At 40.7% G+C, this 18,206-nt stretch overlaps 1 protein-coding gene across 1 annotated transcript; it reads left to right on the forward strand.

Annotated features, from left to right (window-relative positions):
- Positions 1-503: 503 nt before the first annotated feature.
- fam131c (family with sequence similarity 131 member C) lies at positions 504-17,741 on the forward strand. Its single transcript, XM_080470558.1, has 6 exons — positions 504-746; positions 2,470-2,531; positions 5,536-5,620; positions 13,781-14,026; positions 14,328-14,417; positions 16,075-17,741. Exons 1-6 carry the CDS (start codon positions 716-718, stop codon positions 16,347-16,349), a joined length of 789 nt encoding a protein of 262 aa, XP_080326684.1. The 5' UTR covers positions 504-715; the 3' UTR covers positions 16,350-17,741.
- The last annotated feature ends 465 nt before the right edge of the window (positions 17,742-18,206 follow it).

Here is an 18,206-nt window from a genome sequence, read left to right on the forward strand (position 1 = left end):
TTGTTGTGTTCAGCATATATTGAAATGTAGAATGTTTCCTGAATGCGAGAGTCTGAACAAGTTTGTTTGATCAGACAGTGATGTTACAGGACTTTTCGTGTTGGTTGACCTGAGGCATTAAAATGTGTCTCCTTTTGGTTTGAGAATCAAACGGACATTGTATATATGCTGACGCACTGGAAATTGTCCCCAAAATAGAAAGCTCTCAGTGTCTCTCATGCGTATTGAATAAGGTGCTGCAAAAGTCCCCAACATCCACAACAATGCTCATTGTAAAAAGCTCAGTTAGAGAGCCACAATTCATACAGTCTCATTTATACAGCAGACGTAAAAGGGTGGGAGGAGAAGAGACGACATGGAGGGGAGGGGATTCAAAATCGTCAGCAAACAGGCATTCATGATTTCTCCCCATTTCTCTCTCTCTCTCTACCTCTCTCTCTCTCTCTCTCTGAGCCCCCCTCCTTCTCACACTTTGTGTCGCTCTCTCACCTCTCCTCTCTTCTACACAGACAAGTCAGCCAGTGCATCAGCCTGCAGCTCATCTGGCATTCGCTCTCACTTCCCCCTATTCTCCCTCAGTTTCTCCCTCCTCTCTCCTCCTCAGCTCACTGATACCTCCGCTACTCCTGCTGCCTCTGTTTTTCTCACCCTCTCATCCTCCTCACCTTCAGTGTCCACCATGGTGAACAGATAACCGCCCGGCCATCCTGATACCATGGGAGCCTGCCTCAGCAAAGGTCACAAAGGTCAGTGCCTGAGTCCACCTGTTCCTCTGCTTGTGTGTGTGTGTGTGTGTGTGTGTGTGTGTGTGTGTGTGTGTGTGTGTGTGTGTGTGTGTGTGTGTGTGTGTGTGTGTGTGTGTGTGTATGTTTTTAATGTGCTGAAGGGGGTCGGCTCAACCTGTACCATGAGGTGACAGCAGCTGACAAGCGTCCAAGGGGCGGAACAGTTTCGAAAAGTTACATCATGCTTTAGAGGGATAGCTCTGTTTGTATGACAACTGAAAATAGCAATAAATGTTCAAAAATTCTAACCGTGTGTGTGTGTGTGCGCGCGCGCGTGCGTGTGTGTGTGTGTGTGTATTGAACAATGCAGTAATTCTTCAAACATGTTGGAAAGTTGATTTAATACCTTGCAGCCCTGCTTGAGTGAATCTCTGACAATTGCATTAGAAACGAGGCTCGATGGAGCTGCAGGTTTATGGTGAGGACTGTGTGGCTCAGGGGAGGACAACAGTGACAACTTCATCTGATGCTCATCTTCAACTTGTCATGACTTGAAAATGTGACTTGGGTTCCAATTTTCTCTTTCATGATTTCGCTCTCTCTCTGTATTTCGAGTCAGTTTCATTTCCACACGAGAATAGAGAGAGCCTCAGCTGTATGCTGGTTCTTTTATTTTTAAAGATACTGTGGAACACGTGAAGCCGTTTCAAGAAAGGAAAAGTGAGATGAAAAGGTCGATTTGAGCTGCGCCTGCTTTCTGCGGTAACCTCAAATGATGAGCAGCTCCTTGTTTTGTCAGTTTGTGGAATTTAACATTGGAGTACAGTTTGGGTGTTTTCAGCTGGTGTGTGTGGTGCAGCCTGAAGATGCTTAGTGAGACAATCGGCTTTTGTTCAGAAATGGGTCCCTTTTAACAAGGTGAAGGTTATTGAGTGCAGTGCTTTCAGGCTGGGAAGAACGAGAGAAGGCAGCTGTGAGGCTCCAGACAAACAGATAGAAGAGAAGCAGGACTGTGTGTGTGTGCGTGTGTGCGTGCACGTGGTTGAGAGTGTGTGAGTCAGGGTGGGATGTAACCCCCACAAGGACACTGGATTGGTTTGGGAGCCATGACTGTGCTTCTTGACCTGCTAATAACACCTGATGAGGCCAGGGATCAAATCCAGTCCCTGTCCAGCCGAGCATTTATCTACTATGGAGGGGTATCGCTCACCTCCTGTTGCTGTGGGGTTACCATAGCGACGGCCAATTGTCTTGACAACACCTCCCTGGGGGAAACCCTGTGTGTGTGTGTTTGCAGAAGTGCGCGTGTGTCTACTGACCTTTTTCTCGTGATGTTAATTCTCCATCAGCACTGACCTGCACTTCATTTCCTCTTGTCATTCATACTCGGCTTATCAGCGTCAATTAAAAAGCCAACAGGCAGCCTGTGGGCAAAGATAAATATGCAGGGAGGCTGTGGTTAAATGGCCTAAAAGGATTCAACGCTCTGTCTCTCATTCCTTATCTTGCCTCGCTTGACCCCTGGTTGTAACAGACAGCTCGCTGGAGAGTCCTGCACACACACACACACACACACACACACACACACACACACACACACACACACACACACACACACACACACACACACACACACACACACACACACACACACACACACACACACACACACACACACACACAAACATATTGACAAGCATAAACAATAAACCTGACACCAGTGTTTGTGTGCGATTCCCCACAGATCTCCACCTTTCTGTACCGGCTCTGCAGCAGACCGAAGAGGGTCAGTCCTCCTCTGTCAAGGTAAGAGCTCACCTGGATCGTTCTGGCTTGATGTCGGCCTTTTTAGAAATGAGCCTCCCTCATCTAGGCTGAGAACAACATCTTTCATCTTTACGGTAGCAGACCCTCCAGGTTTTACTGGAACACAGGCACTTAAAAAAGTCTAATAGAAGCTGGTGTGATTTAGGGAAGTAAAAACCAAAAAACCAATAACCCCACACAATATATTCAATATATTTCTATATATATTACACACTTTACATGGTTACTGCTCTGCTAAAAGGAGGATTTTAAACTGAATATTTAATAGAAGATTTAATAGCTCTCTGTATAATTATCTAAATGCAAAAAACATTGATAACATTATTTTCTATTTCCGTTAATTATCCCATTTGGATGTGTTTATTAACCCTGGGCAGTCTTCTTCTTTTTGTGGTTTATATCCCTTCAGTGCACCAACAAGCTCCTCAATCACTCCCAGTGCCTCTGTCACATGGGTGAGTGAGGTGAGATGTGTTTGAGTGATCTATAAATAAACTGGCAGTATTCTTCTGTTTTAATGAGTTTGGAATATTACAGCTTTGAACAATCACAGATTCCCCCCCCCGAAATACAGTATACACATTTATAGCAAACTCTACTGTCAGTACAGCCCTTGTTTTAACAGTATGTCCCACTTACTACTACTTCCTTGACATGCAAGATAGAGGCAGCTCTTTAACCACACAGCAGCACCAATAACATGTTATCTCAAACTTTGTGCTTGTTTCGTGTGTTACATGAGAGTGCTGCTGTAAAATCATACTAAAATTGATAAGCTCTACAAAGACAGACCGCCACTTACAAAAATAACAATCACAGTTTCTTCTAGAAGAACTGGAACATCACTGAAGAGGTAATCGGGCCTCATTGTGGTGCAGTGGTTAGCACTGGCACCCCGATTTGAGTTTCTCTTTATGTTGGGTGCCTGTCAGCGTGGAGAGCTTATAAACAAGCATTTAAAGCTAGTTGGTTAGTAGATATTTGTGTCTTGGTTGAGCCGCCAAGTGCTGACAGCTTAGCTCATGTATCACAACAACACCACAACTAAATGTGATACGTGCACATTTCCGGCACATTGTGAAAAATAGGGACAATTAAAGTACTGCAGTTACTTTTACAAGTAACTGTTTTAATAATTACAATTTACAATTTTTGCTGATGACACTAATTGATTTTGTTGAGGAGGAGACCTTAAGGAATTGTTGAGAACAATAGAAATAGAATTGAATAAGTTAAATACATGGTTTGCTTTAAATAAGTATTCATTCATCATAAAACAAAATGTATGTTGTTTGGTGGAAAAAGGGCAGATGCTGAAGTAAAATTGTTTACAGTACTTTTTACAGTAAAAGGGTTTATGAAACTTCATTTTTAGGAATAATAATAGTTGACAAACTTTGTTGGAAGTCTCACATAGAACACGTAAAACTAAAGTCTATATCTGTTCTTTACAAAACAAGAGACTTAATGAATAATAAATGTCTGTATTTATTGTACTGTTCACTTGTGCTGCCTTATATGACATATTATGTGGAAATATGGGGGAATTCATATAAAACTAACTTGGATCCAATAATCGAATTGCAGAAAAGAACAATTAGGATCATAAATAGAGCTGGTTACCGGGATTCCAACTATAGAAATTATGTTCCGTGTGATGAATAATAGCATTTCAGATGGTATTCAAAAAATGATCTTTTCAAAGAAAGACAATTTATAAATTAAGTGTTCATGTTTGAAACCTGTAAAGTAAGAAGAAATGTTAAATATAGATGTGTGTCAGTTTTGGGAGCGCGGTTATGAAATGGACTTAATGATGAACTGAAAAGGTATATTTCTCTGTGTATTTTCAAAAAGAGTTTAAGATGTCAAATACTTAAAGGTTATGCTGTGAATTGTTAATTTGATATTTACTTATTTTTCGAAAAGTGATTTCTAACTTAAACTGTCATTTAGTTTTGTATTTCATTATTGATCTTTCTTTGTAATCCTTTGATGGTACAGAATCGGCTAACTAACTAACTAACTAACTAACTAACTAACTAACTAACTAACTAACTAACTAACTAACTAACTAACTAACTAACTAACTAACTAACTAACTAACTAACTAGTAATTTTCAGTCACTACAGTAATTCTACTACTTTTTAAAGAAATAATTAGTGACTGTATTAATTTTCAATAACTTGGACAACACCACTGCTGACACATCTTCACACATTTAAAAAAATATATATATAATTTTGAGACAAAATATTATCCCGTGTTGTAGTGTTCACTGTCTTATCTTTATTTTGTAAAGGCCGTAGCATTCGATAGAATGTGAATCAGAAGAATCTTCAAAATTTCAAAGTCTTACATGTCAGGACACAATAATACATTTTTCTACACGATGACCTTGTCTTTTATTATTGATAATCTCAAGACAAGTAATCTTCATATGAACTTTTGAATGAGTAGAATTTGAACCTTATACCATGAAACATGGAAAGCTTCTGTTATCTCCTGAAGAATACTAAACCCAAAGAAAATCTATACAGAAGTACCTTCCCCTTCCACATTGACTGCAGCTATTTAGGCGTAAAGACCAGACGATCTTAAAATACCTTCTTTTGTCTGCAGCTCCTTCAGCTTGAGTGTGAACTCTGAAAGACGTCTGTGCTGTTATTGTCATTATCAACATTTTCCTTTGAAAGGTGGGAAATGTGGGTGTTGAGTCTTCACGCATAGGAGGAGATTGCCAGAAGATTATCTGTGCGTCTTTGTGTTTTTCGCTACAGCGTGTGAGGTTGTTTTCTCCAGTATCCTTGTGACTCTGGCAATTTAGTTCAGATGAAACCCATTGGATGCCCGAAGGAAACGCCACAAATACATGACGATTAGAGCTAAAAGGCTTCTGTCTACTTAGTCCTGGCTGGAAATGCCACATTTTGTGTGACGTGAGCGATAAGGATCTGTCTCATTGTGCATCATGCTGTGCAGGACGGCCAGAATCCCTCCAATGGCAGCGTGGCAGAAAAATCCAGCCGCTATGACATCGGCGAGCTGGCCACTTCGTCTTTGATCGGTGAGACACACACACATTCACACAGTTCGTGTTGTCCTTAGTTCATGGTGTGTTTCATTATTATTCAGCCATTTGAAAGAGGGGTGGGGTGGGGGGGACAACCTTGGAAATTGTGTTAGTATGGGAGGTTAGTGATGCCTTTTTCCCCTTTCTCTCTCACAAACACACATGTCAACACACACCCAGTAACACTGACACACAGAGGTTCATTCTTTAGTTGGATTTTCTCTTCCACCTTCAAGTCCACCCTCCTCACGCCATCTTATTTCCCCCCAATTCTTTATCTTTCTGCCTCATCTACACCGCTTGCCCCTTCACTGCGTTAGGTTCATTATCTCGCTTAATGTGTTATGCCTTGCTGAACTTTTCCAAGTGAAAGCTCCCCTTATTAATCTGACAGCATAATTATGTCGGCCTTGAAAACTGTCTGGACTCGTTCGATAAAAACAAGTCAGGCAGCGGAGGGCCTGACACCTGCTGAAGTGACACATTCAAACCAATGAAAGAGCCTGTTAACATTCGCTCCGATCTAATCAGACGCCACCTAAGTTAGCGGTCCAACTCCTGTTGACTGGAAGCTGACACCTGAGTGCTTGAACCACACCGTGCGGTGCTAACTCAAATATTATGGAGTGACTATAATCACAGTTAGAACTGTGTCAGAGATCGCTGTCTGAATGACGAGTGATTGATTTGTCAGGTGGAAAGGATTTCACTACTAGTGTATTTAGTTCTATCTCCTAATAACACAAAGCTGTGCACAGACCTTCACCTAATATCAGCTGGACTGGACTCCAGGATGTAACTCCATGATGAAGCAGTAGACACCAGGGATGAACAATCTGTTGTTTTAATTGTCTCAACATGCAGTTTCCTCCGGCGGATTCAGAAGTGAGAGTGGCGCTCATTAAAATCAAATGGGTTTTCTTCAGATTAGAGTAACAGAGTTTGCAAGTTTGGTGGAGAGTCATGTTTATCTTAAATTATCTTCATTAAAACTTTTTATAGTCTCGAGCATTATGGATGAATTTTGTTCTATTTAACCTGCAAACAAACCTGCATTGACTGATTGATGAGGAAGACGACCTCAATTAAAATGACAGACATGCAAAGTTAAAATCTGATTATTATCGGAGTTCTAAAGTTATCAAATTAAACTATTGTAAACAGCAAGAAGCAATATGCTTTAGCAGTTAGCGGCACTTATCTGGTGATGACATAGTGATTAAATACACCTAATTTTATCTCCAGTACTCAGGCGTTATCCTGCATGTAGAAGAGTTAATCTGGTTCATTTTGTCCTTTTACAGCCGCACATCTAATGCGCATGCTCATAAAAAGACAGAAAATAACAAACAAAAAGTGTAAACAAACAGCGTAAAGTCTCTTGAAGGGCCACTTCTGTAGTGAAGTCGAGACAAATCTCATGTTTGTGAAATGAAAATCCTCATTAAAATTGTCGGCATTTTCAAGCTCAAAAAGCAAAACCAGGTAATTGGCATGGAAACATTTCTCCTAGAAATCTTCCTCACGGTCATTTTAAAACGTTTCATGTTTGAGCTCACATCTCAACAGATTCTATAACCATATGAAATTACTATAAGAGAAATTGTAGTTCAATTGAGGTGGTATCGTTTGAAGTTCCTTCCATACTTGATTCATGATACATGTGGTGACTGGAGACAGTCACGGCGGGTTAATTCACAGACACCAATTCATCTAAGACATATGTCTTCAGGCTGTGGGAGGAAACATTACTGTTGAGAAAACCCTGAAATCCACAGGGAGAACGTGCAAACTTCACACAGAAGGGCCTCAACCCTGGAATCGAATCTTATTTAAGCTGACTTGACCAGATTTTTCATTATTTTCAACTTCAGACATCATGGCCTCTGTGTCTTCCAGACTTCTCTTCACTTTATATGGTGATCTTAATAAAGCACCATGTCACTCAGTGAACAAGCAGCTTTCAGTATGTTTATTTTCAGGGTTAAGCTTCTCCACAAACACCTGTGTGTGAAAAAAATGTTTTTATCATCATGTAAATGATGTAAAACACGATTTAACAAAGTCACTTGGAGCAGCTTTGTCTTCTTTATGCAGATTCCAGTGTGAAGTCGCAGCTGCAGCTCTGACTTTCTCATGTCAAATCGGGCAAATGCAAATGAGAATTCCTGCCTGTACACAGCTGGATGTTTGTTTTTTTTGTTTTTTCATTTATTTTCGTAACTTTTCCCAAATGCGAAGAATTAGCTGCTTTAACAAAATGTATGTCTCTTCTTTGGGAATTCAAATTTCCCTCCTCCCCATTAGGCAATGCCGCATCTTTTCCCATCCTCTCTGTCTCATGTATCTTGTTTTCTCACACCAGTCACATACATGTCCTTGCTCACTGACCTTCCTCCTCTCCTCATGAATCCTCAGTATCCCTTCATGAGCTCTGCCACCTCCAGCTCAGCCTCTCTCCCACTGTCTCTAAAACACACAACATAAAAGAAACTGGGTGACTGGGTGTTTAAGGGACCTTGGTCCAACATCCAGCACTAAAATATCTGACTTCACTGCATCAGCATTCATGCTTTAAAGACCCCAAATATCAAGGTTAGATGTATCAAGCCGAACTGACTGCAGAGCTCAGGCTTTGACAGTGTCCCTCGAGTAGTGGTCACAGGAGATTAAAGAACAGCTGATGTGTGTATTGTTGAGAGATTTCTGGTTTGTGATGGGAGAAATACAACCATTGCGTAAGAAATTAGTGCACTGGAGGTTTCTGTAGTATAACATGCCACTAAAAAGAGAGGCGTGTGTGTGTGTGTGTGTGTGTGTGTGTGTGTGTGTGTGTGTGTGTGTGTGTGTGTGTGTGTGTGTGTGTGTGTGTGTGTGTGTGTGTGTGTGTGTGTGTGTGTGTGTGTGTGTAAGAACTACTCACACTCATACTCCTGAGCGCTTGGCCTTCCTAAATGCTTTTATTAAAAATATTGCAACTAAATTAAGTCTAGTTTGACTCCAACAGTCCAGATCGGTCGTTGGACGAGCCAGTTTAGTTGTTGGTTTGTGGATTACTCAGTCTATCGCTGTGCCAGAGGCAGCAGTGTCAGACGACTGGAGGATAGTAGTTAGGACTAGTTGGGCCTCTTCAACAGTTTGACCACTCTCTTTAGTTATCCTGTGGTTTCTACTGTCCAGGCTAAGTGGATTAGACCCTTTTGAATTGAGAGCTGCTCCAGTATTTCCTGGACAGAGGTTACGAGGGATGTTTTCTCTTTTTTCCAATCCACCTCCAGCTTTGTTATGGCGTTGCAGAAAACGCAGTGCAGAGTGAGATGTTGTTTGATGAAGCAGTCATTACAACCTTTTGCATGAGCGGTTCTCAAGACCACTTGAATCCACTTGCTGAAATACTGTTTGGAACCACACAGGTGGAGAATAAATGTCAGGTCTCTCTTCAGATCCTCAGGCAGATAGACGACATTGAAATGCAAAATACAAGACTCAGACATGGCAAAGATTTTCACATTCCAGCATCAGAGATGTACTTGTAAATCAGAGCACTGCTGTGCTGGAGAAGAGACTCGCAGGGCTGCAACAAGGCTTCATTTTAGTGGTTTAATGATGGTTATAAACACTAAAACAAACTCACTGAGCCTTCTGTATTCACCAACCTTTAAAATCCCACACTGCTCCAGTCATCATTTACTCTTTCCACCACAGTCACCACGGAAGCTTTGATTTGCTTTGGCTCTAGTTTTTATTAGTTTGGTCTACCGCTGATTGAAATGAACGCATGAAGGCTGCCAAATGTCAGATTATAGCACTTACCAATTTCACCCCCTCGAGTACGAGTAAATGTTTTACTTTTCCAAAATGACTCCCATGTTGACTGGCGAACAACAAAGCTCCAGGTTTCATAACCTTCCTTCTGTTTGCCGGTGTGTAGAACAACCCCCAACATACAGCAGAGGCTCATGCTTCACATAATGCAATATATGTCTATTTATATAGTGTGAGTTACTCATGACTGACTGTGGCTGCTTTAATGAGCTTGCGAGTCATATTTACCATAGCAACACAATAAACACACCTTTTATATTCAAAAACATGACCAAGAGCTGAAGTTCTTTTTTTACCAAAAACTTTTTCCCTAGGCGCCCGAGGAACAAAAAAAAAAAGGTCCACTGCTTCACACAGTGGAAAACCAGGCAGAAGGTAGTTTAGCTCTGGACATGTCGCAAATTCAATGCACAGACAGACAGACAACCACCCACAGGTGTAACATCACCATAGAGCCAAATGTCCATCTGTCTGGATTGTTGGAGGAATTCAATGGGCCCAAAGATAACTTACGCAGGCTCAGGGACGCTATGTACAACCCACGTGGAAAAGCCCCTTTGGCCAGCAGATGCTGACAGGAACATTGTTGATGTGGGGCAACAGCGCTAACCAATGTAGCACTGTGTCACTCTTGTTCAGTTAGTGATGCTTTTTTTTTTTTTTTAACCATAGAAGTGATCATTATTATTGGCAAAACAAAGCATTTAATACAATTTCTTCTAAGTTTGCAGAGCTCAAAAGAAAAAAATAGCAATAATATGAACATTTATACACAAAAGTATGTCATAATTAGAGTATGCAGGTCTTTGTTTTGGTTTTATGCATGATTATTTTTGAAACGTTATTGTTTTTGGCCCCTAAACACTTTTCAACAAGTTTAAATTGCATCAATCTTCCAAATGCACATTTAAGACAGGGAAAATAAGGTAAGCAAATTAAAGTTTGAATAACATCAGGTATATAAATCTGATCTCAATTCTGTGTTCACTGCTGCCTGCCATGCTCTCTGCACTCAGCGCACAATAATAACTGAAGGTGACTCAGATGTGCATATCAGCATTTTTTTGTCAACTCATCTCTTATCAGCAATATGATGACAGCACAGTACGGGAACAAATGTTGAAAAAGACTCTCCCGAAAAGAAAAATAGTCGGAACAAGAAAAGAGATGGAGAGAGACAAAAATAGAACGGAGACAAAGTGTTTGCAGCTCATTCAGGATTAAGCTTTTTGCTGCTGTTTTAGTGTGCACACGGATTTGTACGTATTAATGAGCGAAATCTTGAATTCAAGGCAATAACAGTGACTATAACAAGAAGTCTGAGTATAAACTCACATTTGGTGCAGTGGCAGTATCGTAAAGCTTCAGTGTGGGATTTTTACATATAAACTGGCTTTATTATGCCACAAAGTCAAACAGTAATGATGAAGCCAATAAGGTAAGCTCCGTATTTCAGAGCCTTCATCTGGTGAGACATATAAGTGAGAGGTCATATTTTCACGGGTTATTTTCGAATCTTCTCAAATACATAAAGGTGTAACAAAGCCAGCATTTAGTTGCCAGTCCACTTCTGATCTCATGTAACATTTCCTGTATGGGATTATCAGAAAGTTCAGATTCTTAACTTGTGAAGTGATTTTTCAATTTCTAGTGTGCATTTTCTTTATGTTGGAGCATACAAACCTAGAAAATACAAGATTATGTCAACAAATATAAAAATTCGACACACTAGAATCACTACTTTCTCCTCTGGAAGAAACTTTTTGTGTTGTTGTCATGGGATTTTAAATATATGAGTTTCTCATGCTGGAATGGCCTGTTAAACCGACCACTGTAGTTCCCTTTTGTGCTGAATGAGACAGAAAATACCCAGCAGGGGGTCGAGACTAATGCAGCATTCCAGTTGCCTCGGGGGTGCTTGAGCTCTCTAACTTAGTATGATGTCACTTCCTGTTAAATAAGCATTCATTAAGTCACAGTATAACAGCATGGATGTTTTCAGTGTAGCTATGCACTGTGTCTATGTGTATGTATATATAGATGTATATATTTATGGTTATTTTAATGCTGATTCACCTCTTCCTGCTGTGCTACTACAACTGTTATGCCGACACATTGCAGAGGCTGGCTTATTGCTGCACTCTGCGTCCTCCAAACTAATTACTATTCTGCATGTAGTCATGTCACCCTTTAGTGATTTCATGATTTTCCCAGTGCAGTGTGGACAATCAGCACATAAAAAACCCCACTTCATGAACAAAAGGGATTTTCCTGCTTTGTGCACACAAGCCAAATGGAAGCACGCATTGCTTCCTCACACAGAGCCTCTTGGCAGAGTCGTCACCGTGCGAACGCAACGTGAGACAATCAGGTATCAACAAAGCACTTTTGTTGCAAAGCTCAAATATAAATGAGATAATCAAGAGGTTTTCTTTGGCTTAATCACACATCCAACACTTTTTGATCTCTTTCAATCAGAATTAATTCATCGCTAGGCTTTTTAAACCCCCCCCCCCGGTGGTCTTGACATTTTCGCACCCCTCTCCATAAATTCTTATGTCAACCTTTTCTCCTCTGTCTTTTGTTTGACCTTTACCTTTTCAGTCTGTCTTTTTTGTCTCCTTACATTCATTTGAGCTTTTCTCTTCTGCACCGCCACCAAGGTTTGCTTTTCATTTCTCCTCCTCAAGACGTATGTAATGACATCAAAATGATGGCCTTTCTGTAGTTTTACCCGGAGATTTGATGTGATGAATAACGCATTGACTCAGAGATAGAGAAGCGCAGCAATTCGTGGACTGACCCTTCCCCTCAGACACAATCAGTGGCATGATAATGTCGTTGTGGTGAAATCGTTTTGAGCTTCTTCCATCACGCCATCTCTCTTGTCACATCTGATCATGAAATCATTGCAACACAGGAATAAATGCCAGATAAAAAAAAACCATTCACTTTTGAAAAGATAGATATAGATTTTTATATTTGGATGTAGATAAGCAAGAGAAATTTGAACAAGTAACCTGCAGTGCAAAGCGGTAAATGTAACTGGTACAACTGTGAGTTATAAATTCAGACTTACAGTAAAGAATCAGTAAGGAATTAGACATTTATTAGGTTTTATTTGAGATATAGTGGCTCGCACCTCAAGGCGAGAACATTGCCTATTCCAGTCTGGTGCTACATGCTTTTTCTACCCATGTATTAATTTTTCTTCTTTCAGGAAATACTTGAGAGGTGTCAAAACCTTTTTCCTATGTGGAGTTTCCAGGATAATATCCAAAGAATAGAAATGACATCAGACTGGACTGGGTTCCAGTGTGGAGTTTGCATGTTCTCCTTGTTGCATGTGCAGCTTTTCTTTTCTTCTGGTATTTTTGTTTCTCTCAGTCTACAAACAGACTTAGCTGGTGAACGTGAAATTGTCTCTGAGGTGTGAGTGTTTCGCTCTATGTTTGTCTTGTGATGGACCTGTGACCTGTCCATTGTGTACCCTGACTCGGCAGGGATTGACTTTAGCATCTCATGACCCGAAGTTAGATAAAGTAACATAATTATTCAGTTAACTTTCAATCATATAATAACATGGATGACATTTAAAAGGCTACGCTCACACTGCAGGTCTTGATGCTCAATTCCGACTTCTTTCTGAGATCCAATTTCTTTGCATGATCGTTCACACTACGTTTTTAATGTGACCTTCATCAGACTGCAGTGTGAACGTTATCCGACCCCAAAGTGACCTGCATGCGGAGAGGAAGTCATGACAAAATTGAGAAAGCTGTTACTCCCACAAAAAATTACAGTCGGTATTTTCTTTGTAATTCTTATCATTCATTTCATTATTATATTATTTATTTATTATTGCCAGAGCCTCAAACGGGCAAAATCAGAGCCTCTGTTGGGCGAGTTTATGCCCACAGGCTGTAGATATTACACCTGTGGTTTAATTCTTACAGTGTTGGGAATGAGTTCTGTAACATTCATTTAATGTAATATAAATTCTTTCCTTTCATCTCCTCAGCAAAAAGTAAAAATGTCTCTTATTATGCTTCGGTTTATTCAAGTTCAGAGGAAAATATTTATCTTCAGGTTTGAATTGTGCACATAAATCTATCTGTTGCAATATTTCATAGTGGTCTCTACCCATCCTTTCCATCCACCCGACTGCTGACAATTCTATTTCTTCACTTTACTTTCTCCTCATATTGTCTCCCTTGTCCCACTGTTACCGGGCTCAGTGGAAATCCTATCCTTTAAGCCCGGACGCTCCTCATCTAATCCACTTTATCAAGATTTATCCCTTCTCCTCCTCTTCCTCCTATTACTTAGGTCTGGTGGCGACGATAAAGGAGCATATCACCAAGCCGACAGCGATGGCCCAAGGGCGAGTTGCTCACCTGATCGAGTGGAAAGGCTGGGGTGGATGCAGTGAGGCCGGAGGAGGTGCAGGCGGTCGGAGCGGAACCTGGGGCAAAGGAGGCAGAGGCTGGGGGGGAATGGGGGCCGAGCTGCAGGAGGATGAACAGTTCTACTCCCAAATGACAGACGAGATCAAGGAAGCTCGCTTCGCTGCAGGTGAGACACACTGATGAGCTTAATTTAAGAAAAACAAGATGAGGTCAGCGGAGATGAAGTGGCAATCTGATCGTCTGACTCTGCTTTTGTTTGATTGGCTGACACAGAGAGAGCTCCCCTGAAAATCAATAAGCCCCCAGGTCATCTTGTGACAGCGACTCAAACGAAGTGCACTTATTCGATTTTCTATTACTTGTATTATGGAAGGACTTGGTGCAAAGCATCAGGGGATCATTTTCGGAGAGAAGCAACATGGCATTTCTTTGTTTGTTTTTTGCTTTTGTTTTTTGTTTTTCTTCAGGTGTTGCAGAGCAGTTCGCTCTTGCAGAGGCCGCCATGAATGTGTGGTCAATGCATGACGCCTATGAGCAGCCATCCACCAGCTTCCAAGGTTCGTCTGTTTCTTTTAATCTGTATTTGTTCCTCATATCTCTTGAAAGAAAAGAAAAAGCGTTTAACACTTTTCTTCAAACTGGGTTCTGTCTGTTAGAATACAAATGAATCTGGAACAATTACAGTGCGTTTCAGATGTAATGGTAGCGCTATTGAGCATGAATTAAAGGTGCTGTTTTGCATTCTGTGTGGACCAAAATGTAAATTTGATACATTAGTTAGTTCGGTTGGCATTGGCGTTGACATTTCCCACCCTGATCCAAATGCTGCAACAACTGGTGGAGCATCGTGTTCCCATGAATAATGAGCATTAATGACATAGGGAGCACCATGTTTACATGCCTACCACTGTTTCCCAAAGTAGTTTTTTCAGTTCACCAAACCAGGGAAAGGTTTTCTTTTCAATTTTATTAAGGTAAAAACGTGCAAATGAACCAATCAATTAATGTGTCCTCTGCTAACTTTATCCTGCACTCTATGGGCATCCATTTTCATATAGAATATGTGCATATGCATACAAACAACTTGCAGACATTTGCAGAAATCAGATAGAGTAGATATTGTACTGCCAAAAATGCAATGAATAAAGATAACCAAAATGGCAGATTGGGTTAATTTGTTAATTATGTGGGAGTACAATATCAATTGTCCACCATGACAGCACACTAATACATCAAATCAATAGCATATCATTCATAAAGAGCTTCAATGGAAAAATGGAACAGTTTGTCTCTTGTGTCAAACTGTATATTTTTACTCTTGTATGTACTCAGTATTTTTCATTTATTTTTTGCAAAGGAAAAGAAATATTCCGGCTATTTCCGGAGAAAAGTAATGGGCCAGTTGGTGGTCTTTTGTCCCATGCTGAGCTCTGCATGCACTTAACCTGCCCCGGATCATTTCCAGACAGTTGTGACCACAGGCAGTGTGCAGCTCAGACTGTTTCTATCACAGTAATCATTTATAATGTAAATATCATTCAAAATAAAAAATAAATTTAAATAACATTTTCTGCAGTTTTGATGTTTTAAACATAGGTTTAATGCTAAAGTGTCCAATAAGGCTAACTAACTAATTATTCATTAAAAACAGGCAATGTAGTCATTTCACTCTTATCTACTACGTGAAACACAAAGCCACAACCATCACAGCTTGTTTACAGTAATGCTATTTTAATTTTCCTTCCATTTGGGTGCTACACCACATGGCGTTGTTAGATTACATTTTGTATCAGCAAAAAATTGTACATGAAATATTCAAAGCGTTAAATATGTCTTGTGCTTTACAGATTGAGGAAAGCTCAGTGTATGGCAAAAACAGCCTCCTGATTGCATGCCCTCATACATTCAGAGGCCGTGTTTAGATTGAAATTGCTTTGACATTGAATATATAGTTGTGTTTTATCCGAGATAACAGATACATGTTGTGCTGCAGCTGGTTTGCAGCTGTGACATGTTTCTTTTTTTTCAATCCAATCCAAGCTCCCTCTGTGCATCATCAGTATTTCTATGATAGCTCGGAGTCCAGACCTTGTAAAAAATCAATCCAATCCAGGCACAACTGCAGCTGTCACTGTTTGTGATTGTGAAGTTCAAATCAATTTTCATTTTTTTAAACCAGCAAACGTTTAGCCTGATGTCGTTTCCACTCCACAGCGCCGCAGACTCACTTCCTGTCCCAGTACCTGATTGATGGCGGAAGTGTGGGCGTCCCCCAGCACCTGTACAGCATCCACGCTCAAGCGTACGGCAACGACGGCAGTGCTGTGAACCTGCTCCCTCCACTTCAGGTCAACGCCATTCCCCAAACATCCACAGCACAGCAGGACAGGGAACACCCCTTTGAGGACAGGAGCACTGTGACTGCAGAGGCCGCCGTCCGGCACGTGGACAGCAGCTCGCTCTCTGAGGATGATGTTTTTTACAACTAGGCCCAGGAGAGGAAAAAAGACCAGCAATCTTGAGGGCAATTTTCTAAAATGAGCCTTAGCGTGAGGACTTGAGTCTCAACCACCAGCAATGAGCGATGGAAAAAGTGAAGGCAGACGTCTGTGCGGTATATCTCAAGAGGCTGTGCCTGAAATCGCTTTTTCTGAAGGGTTTCAAAGCTTTGTATCCGGATACAGAGACGCCAAACAGTATGTTTTTCTCATGGTTGAGACATATATTCTTCTGGATGTACATATAGTTCAGATGTTACATTTTCTTTTTTTTTTTTAAATCGCTGTACATTGAACCCTTTCATATTTATTGTAGAGATGAACTGTGATGGGTCACATTACACCAATGTAAATATCTTGTTATAAAACATCAGTTTCAATGTGCTGTGTAAGGCTGCCTCATCGCGTTTTGGATTTATATTCCCTCACAGTTGACAGATTGAAGAGATGAACTGTAAGAGAACATGGAGTCCAACCTTCAAAAAAATTGAAAACATATTCTAAATCCAGAGGCACGACAAAGAAAGCATACATCCAATTATCCGTCTGCGTCTCAGCTGTGATTAGCTATAATTCACACTCTTCTGTGTGCGAGTCCCAGGTGTAGGGGAATGGTGAGGGGAGAGGCGGGGAGGGGAGAACTGCTTCCAGTCTGTATATATGTTCGTATAACCGTGTGTTTGTGAGTGAAGGTGTTGGTAAAGCCCTTCTATTGCTGCTTATAGTTTTATTTCAGGCTCACACTGGATGGCAGACGAGGGTCACTGGTGGTCCTCAGGCAGCATGAGGCCTCGACTCACAAGTCATTTCCCTAAATGACTGAATTGCTTTACTTTTGGGTTCATTTCAAGGGGACAACATCAAATGTTTTTTTTCAATGTATTGACTTTCAGAAGTTTCATAAAACCGTTTGGCAGATTTGCATGATCACCATTTGGCTCACATATAGTGAAAATCTGGATATATCAGGAAAAAAAAAAGTTTCTTATTGGACAGACCCCATAGTGGTTTTAGGAATTATGACAGGAACGATGGAGGTTGGTTGGGTACAAACAGTCATGAAAGCCAAGTAAGTCTGACTTTAGAACAAACCATGTTCATGTTTTGTTTAGTTTTTTTTACTTTACTTAGAAGAAAGTAGTGCTAGTGTTTGAACCAACCAGATATTTGTGGTATCATAAGATAAATTAAAATTTTAGTTTTTGATCCCCAGAGAAACAAATGTATGTTTTTGAGCGCTTTTTTAATACAATGAGAATGGTTTGTGACATTTTCTGATCATTGTGGTGGTGAAAACTCACCAACCCTTTAAATCATTCAAATGTATAAATCATTCAATACAGGTGGAGGGATTCTTCCATTAAAACATTTTGCTTTTCAGACACGACAGATGTGCTAAATTGGTGTGCACCAGGGTTTGTATGACGGCGTTCGCACGTCCACAAACAGATTAGTGCAGCGAACACAACCTTGTTCATTTTAACTGGACCAAACTTGCCGAGTGTGAAGACACTGTCGGAGAGCTCAACACTAACATAGCAAGGAAAGGAGCGACAGCTGGGTTTCCCAAAACATCAGAGAGGGCTTCCCCCTGCTGAGGCACCAGCAGTTCCTCCAGCTTCTTCATTGCGGTGAGTACAAGTGTTTCAGTTCACAATCATATGAGTTGACAGAAAGACGTCTGACTTGTATTGACATGATGAGCAGAGTCTTTTGCCACGGTGAGTATTATTAATACAAAATAAATTTTTACAATATTTCAAAGAAGGGCTTTTGAGGCTTGTTATTTTCTTGCATAACCATAAGCTACCAAACAGGGGCGCTTGGGCTTAAATACTTACAATGCAA

Source organism: Lipophrys pholis, assembly GCF_963383615.2.
Source record: "Lipophrys pholis genome assembly, chromosome: 8".
Taxonomy (NCBI): domain Eukaryota; kingdom Metazoa; phylum Chordata; class Actinopteri; order Blenniiformes; family Blenniidae; genus Lipophrys; species Lipophrys pholis.